General features: G+C 32.4%; 1 protein-coding gene across 3 annotated transcripts in view; it reads right to left on the bottom strand.

Annotated features, from left to right (window-relative positions):
* Nucleotides 1-19,107, bottom strand: part of Cad87A (cadherin 87A) — a 271,251-nt gene that overhangs the window by 51,302 nt on the left and 200,842 nt on the right. For all 3 annotated transcript variants that reach the window (XM_087412529.1, XM_087412530.1, XM_087412531.1), the window contains one exon: nt 9,917-10,134. In XM_087412529.1, the coding sequence (XP_087268655.1) occupies nt 9,917-10,134 (218 nt within the window). The remainder of the gene's footprint in view (nt 1-9,916; nt 10,135-19,107) is intronic.

Genomic DNA, 19,107 nt, shown 5'->3' with positions numbered 1-19,107 from the left:
TTAATCTTTAATTATACTGTTTCAGAGAATCACTCTCTCTGGGTGAGTTTAGAATCTATTTTTTCATTAATAAAAACATCGAGAAAAATCGTGCTATAATTTTCTACTTCTTTGAGATAATAAATTTGGAACTTTAAGCATCTTTAAATTGAGATAAAGTTAAATTAAAATTATTTTCTTAAAATAGAATTTATTTTTATTTTGAGATTATATTTTCACTTACTTATAGATACATATAAAAAAACATAATAATGGTAATACTTTATATCGCTGATAAATATTGATAATATCTTAATAGAATAAAAACCAATAATGCATATTTGTCCATTGCAGTTAAAAAGTGCAGAAATAAAATACATAGAATTTCAGGAAACACAAATTTTGAAATTAATTTACGTTGTCATTTTCATCGCAAAACGAACGTGCATGTGTCGCGAGTTAGGACTTAGTACTTAATTAATCGACTCTGTTATATTTCGACCGCTGTAATTTATATTAAATATCCACGTTTAATCGTCGTGACGTTTCTCAATTTAGCTGCTGCAGTTTGTAGAGCTTTCAGTCTCGACACATTGAGATCAGTCAATCTTTGCGTTGATATTAATTGCGTTAATATATTAATAGATGTGTCGAAGATAATATTGTATATCAGATCCGATTTTAAAATGAGATGCTTTGGCAAATTTGTAGACTTTAGAAAACACTGTTTCTCATGCATTTTAAATTTGAAATATCTTTAGATATTTACGTGAGGTAGAGCGCGTTCATGTTCCTCCGATATTCAATTCGCTGGTGCGACGAGATCGATCTCAATCGATGCTTCACAAGCAGAAAATATCGTGCTATCCACAATGTTAATCAAGTTGCTATCCGATCATTTTTGATCAGCAACTGCGAGTTCGCAACGAACACTAAATTAGCAGTCATCTTTATAGCTTCGTACAGCTCCGTTTATTTCGTGCGTTTGACAAACGCATTCTCGGAGAAGAGGAATAGTTGTTGTGAACGGCCATAATAACATGTGACGTTGCGATAAAACTTTGTTAAACAACCGGCAGACCTGGATTTGTTACCGCAAGCGCAACCGCGGTGTGTATTTGCATACTGTTGATATGGTTGGCCACAACCATGCTTTATCCGCGGCTATCAATATTATTTACGTTAGCTTTCATTTAATAGTTCGATCGGCCTATATAGAGAGAATAATTAACGCGATCAAATTAATTATCACTTACTATCCTCTATTGATCGTTTAATAACTTCTTTTCGCATTATGGTATAGTTTTTTTTCCGTTTACCTTTAATTCATACATAAAACAGATTTATGCAGGATATTTTGAAACGTATACAGAAAAAACGATTTTGATAAAAATAGCAATTTATCCAAAACTAGAGCGTAGTTCGAAAAGTTCTCTGACACAGAAATGACGCCATAAATATCAAACTGCTATAATTTTTAACAAGTTTGATTCTGCACAGGAGTAGTATTAACATTTCAGACACATGAATTCATTAATTTTTTTTTCGATCATCTAACGCAATCAACTTGTAGTTCTATCATGACAATGCACTCGTTCACACTTTTTCAATTGCAGTCGCAACATTGGATGAATTGCGCTTCGCAATTGATTCTGCACGTACCATATTCAGTAGATTTAGCCCCCGGTGACTTTTTCCAAACATGAAGAAATAACTCGCAGGAAAAAGATCTGACTCAAATACGGAAGTAATCGGATAAAACTAACACTTACTTTAAAGACTTAGAGAAATCGTATTATGGATGGTATAAGTTAAAATATCGTAGGTTGAAGTAATGTAATTTTTGATATCATTTTAGGGTGAAATCCGCATAATCGATAGAATATAATTATGTTTATAAATTTTGGTTTATAAATTTTATACAGGGTGATTCGTATAAAGCGATCGATTTAATTATTAGAAGACATACGGAAAAATGGTTTATACCAACAGTATAAAGAGGGATATTACATACTGGAAGTAATTATTTTATGGACGGATGCACTGGGGACATTTCAAGGAGAACTTCATTTGTTTAAACACCCTACTTTTAAATCCAGAATCTAATAGCCAATGTCGAGAGCTTTCCAAAACACTATAATAAAGTTATTTTTTATTGAGTGCTTTCCGAATTATAGGGCTCGAAAGTTACGTCTGTGAAGCTGGCCCCTCATTTTCAAAATTTAAAAAAATAAGCAGAGTTCTGGTTGCTCCACCCCCCAAGAGTTCTAGAGTTCTCTATTAATATTAGAAAGAGTTCCATTGATTAAAGCGGTGAAAACACCATTTGAAAACATCATTTCGGGGGGGAGGCCAAGTTCACGATTCCGAAACTGAAAGAAATTCCTATATAACTCCTTTATTGTTCACTGTAGCACTATGGTCCATATAGGACAACCGATAGAACTTTTTGGGGGGCAATCAGAACTCTCAAAAAAATATCGGATTTCCGAAAAAAGTTTTCCAAAAAAAAATTTTTTTTTAGATTTCGGCCATTCTGTTATGAGTTCTGGTAGCTCCCCGAAGAGTTCTATAACGATTATCCTCGATAACCGATGCACTGAAATCAATATCTAAAAAGTTCTGGAACTTTAAAGTTTCGACTTTTGAATTTTTCAAAGTCCACGCGGGATATTTTAAAAGTTCTAGGGCTTTGAAATTTCAACTTACGAAATTTGTCCAAGTCCACACAGGTCAAAATTTTTTTTCGGAAATCCGGTATTTTCTTTAGAGTTCTGGTTGCCTCCCTAAGAATTCTAACGATTTTGTGATGACTAAAATCTGATTTGTGAAGATCAAGGCCATTGAAGATTATTTCTCTTATTTTCATTTTTGCACTAAAAATTCATTTTTACGTAAAAATGAAAATAAGAGATACAACTTTCAATAGTTTTAATTTTGACAAATGTTATCCAAGACATGATCCTGAACAACATTCAAGAGGTTTTAACAGTCGATCGGACACTTACTATAACTTTTGAGCCTTATAACTCGAAAGTACTCAATGAAAAATAACTTTATTATAGTGTTTTAAAAAGCTCTCAACATCGGCTATTAAATTCTAGAATCAAAAGTAGGGTGTTTCCAAAAAAATTGAAGTTCACCTTGAAATGTCCCCAGCGCATCAGTCCATAAAATAATTATTCCCACTATGCGATGTCCCTTTTTGTACTGAACAAGTTGATATAAAAGTTGATAATTTTTCCGTATGTCTTCAAATTTCGCTAATAATTAAATCGGTCACTTTATACGAATCATCCTGTATATGAATTTCAATAACAATGAGATAAAATGAGAGCAAAAGGAGCATGAACTGTTTACCTACGGCATAATATTACAATTACGTTACTTCCTTTCTCAGCAAGAAAATGGTAACTCTCAGCTAACGGTCTTACGAGCATCCGAGAAAAGAAGGTTCGCCTCTATTGTGTGGCGCATCCTCGCGTTAAGGCGCGTACATGAAAAGTTACCGAGATAATATAGCACAGTTTTGCGACACTTGGCGCGGTAGGATAATAACAATACAGTATGTTTTGTTCAATTTTATATATTGCGAAGTCATATGAAAATCGTCCACGTCACACAATGCACATCGCCGCTTCCATTTCGTCGAGATGATATTTTTACAATTAAGTCCGCCATGAAAACCCTCGGAGGTTCGCCGGCGGCGGCGTACGATAATCGCTTTCAGTTCACATTTGCACGATATTACGGACACCGTGTTACTTTCTCCTCGCGAGAAGCGAGAATCGTGTAATTCGCATGATCGGATACGGTCGTGCAGCTCGAGATGGAACTTCCCTCCGAGCGACAACGTTGCGGTAGCGTCGCGATTTTCCACCCCGATTGTTTCCCTGAAACAACGTTAGCCGAAACGTTTGTTTTCGTATGCGCTGCTGTCCATCAGAAACTAAAGGGGAATCAAAATAACTGGCGATTTCTCTGCGGCCTTTGTACTCGGCGTACAGTTTCGATTAATCCCAACGAATGCCGAGATTTTTGCGCCCGGTTATTTCGATGCCGCAATCAAAAGACTCGCGTTCCAATACACTAGTAAAAAAAAAGCACGAAAACACGATCCTAGAAACGAAATGTAAAAAAAAAAAAGGATTGCCGATGTTGATATCAAACGAGCGAGCTTTTGATAATCGATTTAACTGTGCTCGCTATCTGGATACCTTTTTCCCACCCCTAAAAGCAATTATTTTTAATTGTTTTTCAGTAAATAGTTACTACATAACGTGAACAGCCTTTCGGTATACACATTTATTACACGTTTATTACCCACTTTTTTTATATTACATATGTACATTAAAAAACATTTTGTGGTATAATTCGAAACATAAAACATATTGATTTATGTTCAGCCAAAACAAGTAATCATCTATTATTGCCAAGAACAATAATCACAATTACTGTAGTTGTACGTACATAATGGCGAACATTTCGACGATGGCGGTACAAATGCTTGTAATTTTCACATTGTAAAGCGACAATACCTAATTAGATTCGATTAGATTCGATCAGTATTTCAATGAATCATTCCAGTGAAATGCAAGGCACATGTTTTTCACTATTAGATGAGAAATTGTAAAACGGGTCCCGCAAAACAGCGGGATCCATTCTTCTATCTTCTTTTTTCTCCGAGATAATTAGACGTATTCAAATGAACCCGGAAATCCTTTGTAACTTCAAGTGAATTTTGCACGTGCTTCGGCTAATTTTTACTTCGCGGAGTGCGAACGTCATGTATCTCGAACTACTGCAATTTGCGAATTTTTCTCTTCTGTTGAGAGGCGAATTCAGAAACGCGTAAAATTCTCTTTGTGATTAAAAGGAAAATCCAAATTACTTTGCATTGCATGTAGAGATGCGCGAAAAGAAAAATATGAATATTAGTGAAATATTCCTGCTTATATAAAATATATAAAACAATACATAAATGAAAATAATATATTCTGTTTTATATATATATAATTATTATTACAATTAACATTAGTGTATAAATTATATAATAAACAAGTTAATATCTATAATAAATTTACGAAACCTAATATTTTTCTTATTCAAAATCGGAAATGAAAAAAAGACATTCTAAAATTCTAAAATATTCAAAAAAATAATTCATTGACTCAAAAAATTACTGTTTATATAATAACGAAATAACATAATGATAACTCTTTCTTCTCCCTGAAAAAAATGAACTCAGAAAAAGCAATGAAATTAAAAAAAATTGTAACATAAAAATAGAAAATAAAACGTAGCTGATAATATCAATAAAATCGAATTTAATATAATATGTATATAACAATAATAATTAAAGAAAATAAATAATAGTGAGTAACAAAGAGTTAAAAATTAAATGTCTTATATCAATGTATTATACAATATATATTATATTTTTCCTCAGTTTTTTCGTACGTAATAAAAAAAAATATTTCTGCTGTCTTGCTGTGTTCTATTGCAGTAACTCAGAGATTCATGCGTTTAAATACGTGTCAAAGTCGATCTGACCTGACCTAGAAGAGAATGGTGGAGTGATATGTCGTTCGCGAAATTGCGAATGAAACGTGGCGCGAACGAACGGTGTTCCGAACTGCAAAACTTCCAAATGTGTATCTACGGTCAGTTAGTATATCGCCCGCCTGCGGTCCAGGGACTTCGAAACTTTCCTCGAACGAACTTTATCGCTGCCGATTTTTCACGACTTCCACCCGTCAATGGCGCGACACGCCCATGGGAGACGAGAAAATCGTCCGGTTTGCCGAATCTTTAACGATGACAGTGGATATAGTACGCGACAAGTGGTTGGCACGAACAAAAGAGGCTCTGCCATCATGAGAAATCACGTTCTTTTACTCGTATGGGAAAATATATTGGATGTTTAGGAAACTGTATTTTCATGGGCATGCCCAGAATTTTTTCCAGAGGAGAGAATTAACAATCTGTTATTACATAAACAGTAATTTTTTGGCTTAATGAATTGTTTTTTGAATATTTTAGAGCTTATAATGTCTTTCCTCACTCATTCTTCACTTTGAATGAAAAAAATATTAAGTAAATTAATTTTTTTCTTCGAAGAATGTGTAGGCAATATGTAATTAAAAATAAAATATGTAATTGTAAATGGAGTACTCATCAATATCTCAGCGTATTCTGTTTTTCTGCTAAAAATTGAGAAAATTTTCTTTATATATCAGATACTTTGTCAAAAGTGTAACTAACGAAAGTTCCCGAAATTATTTACATGATCATAAATAAAGGGAGAAGATAGAAAAAAAATTTCCTGTGACAACAAAAAACTCAAAGTCAAAAGTTATATTTTTTATAATTATATGGAAAAAAATGAATAAAAAATTTCGAGGAGGAGTTAGAACCTTTCCCTCCCCCTCTCCTTAAATACACCTGTATGTAATTCCTTTAAGCATCTACAATGAGACTTTTAAGGTGTAAAACTTAAGCTTTAAGCTCCATAGTCAGATATTCTTTCCATATTTGACTGTAATTGATTAATTTTTTACGTAAACTTAAGTTTTATGCTGCAAAATCTTATTTTGTCAGTAGATACCGCTTTACATAACGTAGAAAATAAGAATACGTCATCAACGAAGCTCTGATTGTAGATTTTAAATTACCAAACTTATCGCAAGCAAAAATGGATACATTAGTTAATCCCGTTGATAATTTTATCGAAACAGATTCTGTCAAGCGTTTGTATGCGAGATTTTACCGTAAGAGGAATCAGATTTACGTGTGAGTATATAACCGATTATTAATTTCGATCGTGAAAGGGACGTTGGACGAATCTCGCCTAATGCGTGCACGTATTATGTACGCAATCGGAAATTAGTACGAGCACGTGCGAGTACGTCCTGTACCTATTTAGTTAGATTAAATCAATGGAGGATCGGCCGAGAGATAGGTCAATGTACGAAAATCCACGAACGCGCGCAGCAGTCGCATTATGTCCCTGGGACATCGTAATCGCATTAATTGCATTGACCGACACCGGGAACATCGGGTGCACAAACGCAGTTGGACGCGGCTGGGAATCCGCTGCGGACAAGTTCAGCGATGGAAAATTTCCAATATTTGTTTCGCGCTCCAAGTTGACAGGTCCCATTCCGAATTGATGGCGACCGTATCGAGTGCCGCTGCAGCAGAGATGAATTCAGTCGTGGAACAGATGGTTCGCACCAAATATCCAAAATCGTTCGTTGTTCGCGGTGCTACTTTTTGCGAACGTGGTCAGACAAATCTTAAAAATATCCCTAAAGTATTTAAAGTAAAGATCCCACTTCGGATGGAAAAAATGATTTTATCCTAAGTATCTAAAAAATTTGCTAAATGCAGATCTTAAAATAATTTTATTAGAGTACTGTAACGTAGATATCAAAATAATTATGTGGAAAACTCAAATATGATAAGCAACACTGCACAAAATTTTGACAGTCTAGCAAGTTTAATTTAAATCTTCTACATAGAATAATAAGATTATTCTAATAAGATTATTTTAAGATCTGCATTTTAAATAATACCTTAGCAAAATCATTCTTTGTAAATAGGATTTTTATTTTAAATAAAATTATAATATTTTATTCAATAAAATTATTTTCATATCTACCTAAATTTTTTAATACTTTAGGAAAAACGTCCGTGTAAAGAATATAACGTCTTATCTGCTAAGGATATAGCAAGAATGTGTATAAAGATGTTTTAGAAAAATTGTTTATAACGATTAAATGTCAATCGGTTTTGCGGACTCTCCTCATGCGACAAATATATAGTTGCGGTGATGATAATACGCTTATTTCGAAAGCGCAGAAATGCATAAAGATCGGATTATCGTTGAAATCACGTGAATGAAAAGTATATTCGCGCATCTGATTCGTATTCAATTTCACTGACGTTCATACAGCATATTTGAGTCGATCGCACTAATATTTATGATTCGGAGAGATGATCAACCGTGATTAAACTAAATTCCTGAAAATTAACGATGCATTTCCACAGCGTAGTCGAATACGAACATATCATAGTACACCATTGTCGATTGCATAGTGGTTTTATGAAAGCATGTAATGATGCAATGATCATTATCTGTAATAATTGTTGAATAATTTAATAAAGAAATAGCTTGCAATAATTGCGAAAAGAAACAAATTAGAATAAAATATTTATATATCTGCGTTGGGAGGTGAGAGAGAAGAGAATTGAAAAAACAGGATTTGTATTGAACCTCGATTTCGCGAAACGAAAGTTATACGAATAACCGATTTGTTGAACGGATCCGATGAATACAAGTTGAAAAAACGAATTGAATCAGTATTTGCTCAATAATTTCGTGTCGACCAATCAAAATTAATCAGACGTGAAGATTAAAATACATTGCAAATTTTTACTTTTAAATCAAATCTAAATACGAGAAATGCCAAATAAATTTATCTCAGAAATATGACTGCGCGCCGATTACTTACGGACTTCCAACATAATTTGAAATACAAAATAACCTCCCCAAATTTAATTAGATCATTGATTTGATGCTATTATCTTAAAATCTGTAAAGAACTTTTGTTTTTAAATTACTTTTAAATTCGTTTTATTTAATGACGAATTGCGCAATGACTTGATTAAATGCCAAGTGTTTAATATTCTAGTTACTAAATATGTTTGATAATAACTAATTACTTGTTCTCTTAGGTACACAGGAACGTGCTGAAGATAAGACGACACTGTCTACGAACTCAAGCGTGTCCTCTTAGCACTTAAGTAGTTACATGAACCTCATAAGCAGTATTCATGACGCTGTTTACTTTACAGTGGAATAAGTAGTATAAGTGACGTAAATATAGTATGTACTACCAGAAACTCTCCTAAACAAGATAAATTTAACAAGAGCAGAAACGACTGTTCAGATAAATTTGTAATCAGCTTCCGGCGACAATTCTGATTGATTAATTTTATGTAATTATCAATTTCTCTTAATCAACTGAAGTAGTAGAAGTAGTTCCAGTTTGAATTTAGATTAAAAAACTCTGTAGTTATAATACATTAACCTTATTTTCATTTTATGTATAGAAGTTAAAATTGATCAAATTATTTCTATTGTTTTTAAAAACTTTTCGGTTGGTGAGAAAATGGTTTATATATACGGGTGTTTTCTTAAATAACGCTCACTAATCATATAATGCTATTCCTAATAAAAAACCTGAATTGAAAAGTCCTCTACCATTTTGCAATTTTAGCAATACTTTTTTTTAGTTATCCACTGAACAAAATATTTAAAATCGATATATAAGACAACTTTTAAGACATCTAAGAGTTCTTTAAGAAACATCTTCAAAATATTTCACAAAGGATACTAAAAAATATCTTATACATTGTTTTATACATTGATTTTATCCGTTTATTCGGCAACTTATAGAAATTAATATCTCGTTAACTATTGCGAAAATTGCAAAATGGTAGAGGACTTTTCGATTCAGTTTTTTATTAGGAATAGCACTGTATGATTAGTGAATGTTATTTAAAAAATACTCTATACATATATGTTATATATATGTTACATACATATATATATTTTTTTATATATATATTATAACATATGTTATATATTTACTTCAATAAATAATCTTTTTTTCTACATTATAAAGAAATAAAAAAAGGTAGGGAAGGAGAAAGAAGTTTCAAATATGGGACGAGGCATATAAATATAAAAAACAGACTGTTAGAGACAAACGACGTCGATGAAGTCGCGTAAGATATTGCAATACGAGTTAAAAGTACCGCCAGCAAAATAGAGTGAACATCTATCGCTCAAATAAGAGCTGCGTGCAATTTGCGTGCAAGCTCCTTCTTCGATAAAAACATCGGTCGTCTAAATCAAATGATGTTTTACCTCACGATTGAGCGGCTTCGCCAAAGTGATGACACCGGTACGCGGGTTGACGACGAAATGGTCCGTAAGTTGTATGCCATATTTCACTGGCGATCCTTCGGGATCGTGGCCCTTCAGGACGAATACTTCCGTCCCGACCTTGGTCGATTCCGAGAGTGGCAAGCCCGTAGGGTATCCCCCGGCTTCCAGGATAGGTGGCTCGTTCACGTTGTTACCCGCTGGAACAACAAAAAAGAAACGTTTGTTTTCAAAAGTTTCTGTCGTTGGCTATACTGTGATCACCCACACGCCCGCAAAATCCTCTCTTCCTATATACCTTAGCAAATTTATTTATCCCTCTCGTTAACTCCTCTTACACGCTGCGAGCTGCGTTCGCTCGAAACCAAATGTTTAGGGTGTCCCGAAAGTTTTATTCTATAAAACCGTAACAGTTTCTGAATTATTAAACTCTGAGAAAATGTAAAAACTTGAATAATTGTTTTAGAAACGCATAAAAACTTTATTCATTTATCATTAACTCATTATAGAAGTTTAATTTAGATTAAAATACATGTTTATAAAACAAGTCAAAAAGTAAAAGATTAATTGTCGCAATTTACATTATTACATTTTATTACTTCCTTTGTCCAAAGATATCAATTATTTGGCTCTATAAACGTATTTTTTTTTTGGTCTACAACACGTTAATATTTAAAACGTCCGATTTCTACGATGAAGATGATAGAGTAATCAGGAATAATATAATATTAGTCATTCCGTGAGTCAGTGAATTCAATCACTAAGTACGTACATAGTGTTGGGATCGCGCATTTATTGTGCATAACCGGTGTCGGATCGATTTAGATGATTAAGGCTACACGAGCTAAGTAGATTATGATTGATGTGCGCGGAAATCGATTTTTGCCCGCCAATATCATCCGCCGGACCTGTCGATAATCAATTTCGCTGCGAGATCCGGAGCTTAGTGTTTTCGTACTCCTTTTGCGACAGGCGCAATCAATACGGAAATCCCAATTCAGTGCGTCGAACAAGAAAATATATCGCGTCGTCAGAGAAGCTTTCCCAGTTCTTATATCACATTATATCATTATATCGTTTGAAGACGTGAACAAGAGAAAAGAATGCTTTGTCACAAGAGACAAATGCTTCGGAAAACGGATTCTTGAGCTTAAAATCTAATAACTCTTGTATTTCTCTGCGAAAGAAGAAACTATCGAATTATTCATATCTAAGGAAAGCATTTATATTACATATTCTTTTTCTGAAGAAAGGAACATCGATATTTTGCACTGCATACTGTACAGGGATGAAATATCTTTATTCCTCGTGTACAGTATTTCCAAATCGTTCGTTTTAAAGAGAAGTCTTTCTCTTACATTTTTTCTTACATTCGTGTTAAATGTTTTATAAACAGATGATATTATGGAAAGAACGATTTGGTTGAAGTACCTAAAAATTTAGCTAAAAGATCTGAAAAGAATGTTATTGAATTATCAAAATAGTTACATAAGAATTTCAAGCATGATGAGTAATACTGCAAAAAATTTTAACATTCTAGAAGCTAATTTTATCCTGCATAATTATTTCGATAATCCAAAATAAGATTATTTCTTAATCTGTAGCTTGCTAAATTTTTCTGTACTTCAGCAAAATCGCGCGATATTCGTAATTGGATCTTATTTTAAAACTGTCTAAATAATGTTTTAAGATGCTAATATGGCTTATGTCAGTTTAAGACCGTATTTTTGAATATAAGAATTGACTAAGAATACCGGTCTATAATTCTAGAAAAAATTGTAGTGAAAAACATGTCCTATTTTCTCTTTCTTGTAATTTTTTCTTGTTATTTTCGCGGCATGAAAGTGTAAATTAAAAAAAAAAAATTCATAATCATAAAATATCGAAGCGAAAGAAATGGAAATCGGTGACGGGACACCCAGTACAATCATCTCAACCCTGGGAAATCGTTGGATGAGCTTTGTTCGTGGCGAGTCACGGCACTTCGAGACTCAAAAGAGCCTGGAGGTCCCAGGCCGCTAATTCGACGCGAACATTGGGGCTCGACCTCGTAAGCCTGAAAAGTCGTAAAACTATTACCAAGTTCGGGCGTACGAAGTAGCCCTCCCGAAGCCGCAGAAACTTCTTTCCGAACTTCCGCAGTTTCTAGCCGGAAATTGTGGCGGACGTAATAGATACATCGCGGACTTTAGGATCGACCAACGGGGCACGCTATTTTTTTACAGACCTCATTCGACGCAAGGATACTGCGGGCAGCTGTGGTTTTTCGCGCCTCTCTCTTCTTCACTCTTTCTATTCTCTTCTTTCGTTTTACTCTACCCCCCTCCCCCTCCCTCTCTCTCTCTCGCGCGCGCGCGCGAGAGAACAATGACCTAAACGATGACTACGACGACGACGACGAAAAGGAGTCTCTTTGAAGAGCAACGATAATCGTTAAAGGGGGTAACGACATATACGATCACAATCTTATTCCTTTCTTTGGAGCCGCCATCGTCGCGGATTCACGACAGCCGCTTAGAATTTTTGCCATTACACTTGGGGTCATACGATGCCATCATCGTAACGAGTTTGGACTTTTACGTGAATAGCATGTACCGCTCGTAAATAGGAAAATCGTGCGACAAAGTACCTACTGCAATACAGCGCCGGTGACCCGAGGCTGCCATCCGAGATTTACGTTACATTTGTAAATCAATAATATGTTCGGATAAACAGTATAGTGATTAATTAGCGAAAAAATTATTACAGCGATTTTTAATAATAATTTTAATAATAATAATTTAGAAATGAATTTAATTAAAAATTACTAACTATTTTTCTTTGAGCAGAGCCGTCATAAAAGAATGATTACTTTTGTAATCAAAAATGCAATGACACGATATATAATACATATTGTTGGTAATTATATTGAATAAGGAACTCTCTCTCTCTCTTTGACATATGTTGTCAAGGTCATAACCCTGAGTATAAAGTTTCTTAAACTTTACAAAGGTTAAGAAATAATGTCACATTTTTTCTATATATATATATATATAAACTAATATCTTAAACCTCCGCTGCTTAGGAACATACAACTTTTCACGCACAAAGTAAGATCCATCCACCCCACCTCCCCCCCCCTTGCCATAGAGCGCACAGTTTTTCATACAAAGCGAAGTCTATACATTACATTCTCCTGCTTAGAGAGGGGGGGGGGAAGTGTAATGGAAGATGTAATGAAAGTCGGACGCTTCTTGGCAGAAGAGGAGATGGGGTAGATCTTGCTTTGCATGGAGTCGTTACAACGAATTTTCTGCTTCAAAAACAAATTCTCTGCTTTAAAAACAAATATTATTTTTAAAAATGCTTTCAAAAAAAATTTTTATTAAATAAAAATAATCTTATAATGGCTCAATAATAATAAACAATAAATAACAAAAAGGGGATGCAAGCCAGATTTTTATGTATTTCAAATTCTTAGAACATACGTTTCGATTTTATTATGTCATTCTCAGTGTAAAGAAATTAAACGCAAATTGAACAAAATTAATAAAACGATTAAAATTATACAATTTATAGTTACGCAAAAAGTTGGTAGTATTTATTCTATCTATCTTCTGCACAATGCAATGCTTTTCGTTTTAGTAATATCGTGATTATATTCTTCCATTATAACAGTCTCAATAAGTTTAAAGCCGAATTTTCATTTTTAAACAGTGAAAAAAAAAATTATTTCTTAAACTTATATTTTGTTTAAAAATTTTTTAACAGATAACAAGTGACGGCTAAAATATATTGAATGTTATTCAGAATCATGACAACTTTGACAACGTATGTTAAAGTCAAGGTCATAGGAGCCATTATATTTTATATATATCATTATCATTATATTCTACATATATTCCTAATATATAATCCTATTCTATATATATATATATATACATATATATCTTATTCAATATTATTACCATTTGTAAGTAATTATGAGAAATTTTTCAGATTTTCTTTTTTTATATTCTTTTTTTATCCTTTTCCAATAAGAAATCAGAAGTTCATACTTTTTCCAAACGATTTAAAAAAAAATTATGAGAAATTTTTCATATTTCAACAAAACAAGAAACATTATATTATGGCTCTTCAGAACTTTCCCATGAGAAATTAAGAGAAATTTTTATTTTTATTTATGAGAAATATAGTGACGTAAATATCTTAAAACTTAATTACATCATATAATTTCCAATTTCCTGTTGTTGGAAAAAATAGGAGAAAATATTAAGAAATTTGAATATTTTTTCATAATTTCTCATTGAATCGTTTTTAGAAAATATAAAATTCCTTATTGTTGGAAAAAAATATGAGACATTGGACAATCTGAAGAATTTTTCATAATTTCTCATCAGATCGTAATGAGAAATAATTTTTAATTAATTCTTGTTGAAAAAAATATGAGGAAATATTAGAAAAACTGAAAAATTTCTCATAATTTCACATAATTCTCAAATAATGATTATATGGGAAACTATGAAAAAAATATTTACCAGGCGTTATAACAATAATGAAAAATTTACGTTGAGAATTACAGAATAGGCTTGCAGGAAATTCCCAAGCTATTTCAAGTATGTTTTCTATAATATATCGAATGTTCTTTGATCATAACATTATAGTATATGCTTACAAATCGATTGCGTACAAGCATTAAAACAGATAATTTTTATTTCCAAAGCAGAGAATTTATATTTTTAAAGTAAAGAATAGTGTTTGTAGGCAATCAATATGAAGGTAGTAATATATTATTGTGTAATAGTGTGTAAACGTATCTTTTTTTTTTAATTTTATCAAAATGTGTATGAAGCTGGCGTACCATTTCGTGAAAACCCATTAATTATTGAGAGTTCTGGTTGTATTTTCAATAGTTCTATAGTTCTAGATCGATTAAACTAATAGCCCTTTAAAGCGAAAAAAGCGAAAAAACAAAAGCGTTTCACATATTTACCTTAAAAGGCGCCTTTCTCGGGTGACAAAAATTGTTTAAAAAATTAACAATTAATTTATATTAGAACTCTTCGAAAAGCGTTAAGGTACATTCAAAATTACACGAGAATTGCCACAGAACTCACAGAACTGTTGAAAATTGGCCAGTATCTCATCTTTATTCCATTGAAAGTAATTTTTTGGAGGGATAAAATCATTAAAAATTAAAAATAACATTGTTTATCGCCAGAACTCTTTCTAAAACTCACTTAGAACTATGTATCTTTTAAAATCCTACAAGAATCTGTGATCAAAACTTACGTAGGATAAAGTAAGATGCCGCGTGAACTTGGCGCCTTGGTTTTTTCGCGTTTTTTCGCTTTAAAGAGCAGAACTTAGTTTAATCGATCTAGAACTATATATAGACTGTATTGAAAATACAGTCAGAATTCTCAATAATTAGTGAGCTTCCATAAAATGATACGCCAACTTCACACACACTTATATATGTGCACAGTATAACGCATGTAAGCAATCGAATTATAAGCAATATTTTTGTGTGCAAACGAATTATCGACAAATATGATGTGGGCAAACGGTGCTGTTGGCAATCAATTTATAAAGACAAATGGGGTTCTCCCGCCTAGAATAATACGTTAATCTTTATTTAAATAAAGAGGTGCTTATACACATTGGGTGCATTCAGAACGTTAATCGCTCACTGAGCGTTCAGTGAGCTCTTTCATCTGATTGGCATATTCCATTAGATTCTAAAATATAGATCAATCAAATGAAAGAGCTCACTGAGCGCTCAGTGAGCGCTTGTCGTTCTGAATACACCCAGTAAAAAAAGTATATTCATATTTGTGTACTTGTGTTAGAAACGGTCCACTCATGTTTGTATTAACAGTTTGTGTTGAATTTTTTAACATATTCGAGTGTTAATTTAACATAATGTAATTATGTTATTTATAAAGATTTTGTAAAATTGATATTCAATGTCTTTAGTGTCAAAATAACACAATTTATGAGTAAGTGAACAAGTAACATCGACACCTCAATTTACTCACAGTTATTTAATGTCTGAGAAGAACAAGCCAACCGTATCGTTGACAAAGAAATAAATCGAAAGTAAATAGTTTGACAAATACATAAAAACAAATTTCATTTTTTCTAAAAATGTCAAAAACTGTATAATATACAGGATACAGTCTAAATATATATATGTTCTAGTTACAACTAAAACTTTTAAATGACTAGAAATAAAGTAACAATAGAAGTAACTAATGAAATCGGTACCATTATCCCAAAAATATAACTGCGTTATCATAAACGTTACTCAGAAGAAAATATAACGTCGTTACCCATTCGTTACCGAAAAAAGTAACTTGTAATGGTAATGATGTTACAAGTAACGCGTTATTTGCCAACCTTGCATATATGTATATACATATATATCCGTAAAGTACCTACTTATTCTAAGAAAAACAATTGTTAATTTTACTAAATTAATTTAGTACGTATAATACGTCTTTATTTCTTTTCGTAGAGAATATATAAATTTAAGTTATGTATTTTACATATTTCACTTAAATACATACATTATTCTTCGAAAGAAATAAAAGCAAATTAGATTAATTTAGTCAATTGTATTTTTTTTCAATATAGATAGTAGTATATTATTTAATATGTTGGAATGTACATTTAATCCTTATAATACTAAAGATGCACTGGATCATAAAATTACTGCATATCAGATATCCGATATCAGGTCAGATATTCGGTAATTATTCAGTCGGTATGTTTAATTAAATTGTGAGCATATTTTTATATTAATACTGCGTTACATGTTAATATTTTTCTATATGCGTATTACCTATATAAGGTGAGTCTGATAAAAAGTTCACCACGTCTTTCTCGAAAACAGTTAGAGATAAGGGGAAGACCTATTATCAAAATTGGATAAGTAGAAAACATACTTTGACGATCTTGAATAACCTTAAAGTCCTTAGTATTCATACTGCCAATAAAAAATTTTTTTTAATGCAAAGTATTTTTTACTCGTTCTATTCTTTCCTTGTGCAAGAAAAGATTCAGTACCAATTTCACGACGCGAAATAGGTTGGTATTCACAGTCGATTCTTACATTTAAGACTGTCTTAAGTACAATCTTAAGATGTCGTAAGTCGAGGGTTGTATTAACACATCTCAAGTATTAACATTATATTTAAAACAGTTTTAAAATAAAAACGAACTATGAATCCCATGTTTCGTGTTTCACAGTTATAGCCTTTAAAACTCATGAACATTTATAGACACAGAGAGAGAGAGAGAGAGAGAGAGAGAGAGACCGTCCAACTGCATACACCATGTTATTCTTTCCACCACTTTCTTGGCGCCGAGACACTACCGTATCTCCTGATAAGTATATAAAGTCTTGAGAGTTTTCGTATTTACAGTCTTGAAAAAATACAATAGAGTAATGATTTACTTTATTGTAAGAATAATTATTTGAATGGATTACTATTATAATTGTGATGTATTTTTTACCTTTTACCTATGTTTTTATCAGTTTTATAAAGTAAAAAATATTCAATCATTTTTCTCCGTGCAGTAAAAATAAAAAGGAAGCTGTAAAATTGTGTATCTACTAATTATCTTTATGTAACATGCTACGTAATTAATATATTTAACGAATATTAAATCTGAAATTATATTAATTGTAAGATTAAAGATTTTACAAAGATAAATATTGTTACACGAGAATTGCTTTGATTTCTTACGATGTTGAAAGTATGAAACAACGGGAAGAAGATTCGTAATTCGATATGATTCCAAGAAGTTCGTCAGTAGAAGAGATAAAGCAAAGTCTCTGCTGAAAGTCCTACTGCATCGAAGAAGTAAGACTGTTGGAAACCGCGACCGTTGTACGCACAAATTTTCTCTGATCCATCAAAAGAGAAGCGGTAGTAAACTTTTGCCGAGGAAGTTTTCTTCAAACGCATTTTGTAAATTCAAATAAGGGATTCGAGAATGACGCGGACTGAACTTTCCTTGAGCGGGCGAACGAGTGACGGTCGGTATCGAGCATCACGAATGACGCAAATAACTGAATTACCATAAATTTCAGTCACTAACTACCGTTTATTATAACTATCTTAACTCCGCATATCTCCACCGCCTCCAAATTAATCGTTGAACTTTCGACCGACATTTTATTCCTATATCTTAAAAAAATTAAAAGAACATATTATCGAAAGAACATATTAATACTCTATGTGAAAAAAATACTGTGCATTATTAAAAAAAAGCGGCCGGAAAGGAACAATACTATATATAATGTTTTTAAAAAGTTTTTATTAATTTATTTACTTTACTGACGCAAAGAATAACGTTTTCTATCTTTACTTGGTCTTTTACACTTAATAAAATGAAATAAAAAATATTCTACATGACAAGTAAGAGTGAGACAACAATTAAACTAATAATTGTAATAAGAAACCGTGTCAAATGTTAACAACTTGTTGCAATATATATGTTGTATTAGTAAGTAAAAAAATTGAACGAAGTACATCAATTATTTACTGTGTTACACATTTAAAAATATTATTTTAATTAAGGTAGTACACTCGCGATAATACCATCCAAAAGTTAGATCCTGCGCGTTCATTGGCGATACTTCCACTCCCGCCAGTGAGAGAAAACTTTTGATTGTGCCTAATCAAGGCCGCACACAAAAAGAAAATGAATACAAATAGATGAAAACTAATGCCGGTGTTGTCAGATGCTGACCATCCTTTCCATTCCTTCCAGTCACCTCTATATAGAATCAAAATCGAAAATTACATTTTTTTCATAACATCCGTTTTATATTCTTTCATCACATATGTTCATTTTTTATTAACATCTTACTGCTAGTTTAGATCCTACAAAAATAAATGTGACATTTTCATGAACTTTGTATAGACGACATGTATAAAAAATGCAGTTAATTGCTTAAATCTCAGTATTGAAACGATCAATCTTATTGTAATTGCACAAGCGTGTCAGTCTTCTAGTACAATATAGTTTCAATTTCAAGAAATTTTGACTGTTTCTAATTCGCGAATGTCCTACTTTAATACTAAGGATGATTTTGGATAATGAAGAGTAAAAATTTTAAAGCGTAAAGAAAAGATCGGATGCAACATTTTTCCACGCCTTTACGTATCTCTCAAGTAACG

This window comes from Acromyrmex echinatior, chromosome 13 (assembly GCF_024713525.1).
Source record: "Acromyrmex echinatior isolate Ae372 chromosome 13, ASM2471352v2, whole genome shotgun sequence".
Classification (NCBI taxonomy): Eukaryota; Metazoa; Arthropoda; class Insecta; order Hymenoptera; family Formicidae; genus Acromyrmex; species Acromyrmex echinatior.
The sequence above is the reverse complement of the archived record's forward strand: the minus strand, read 5'-3'. Positions and strand labels throughout refer to the sequence as shown.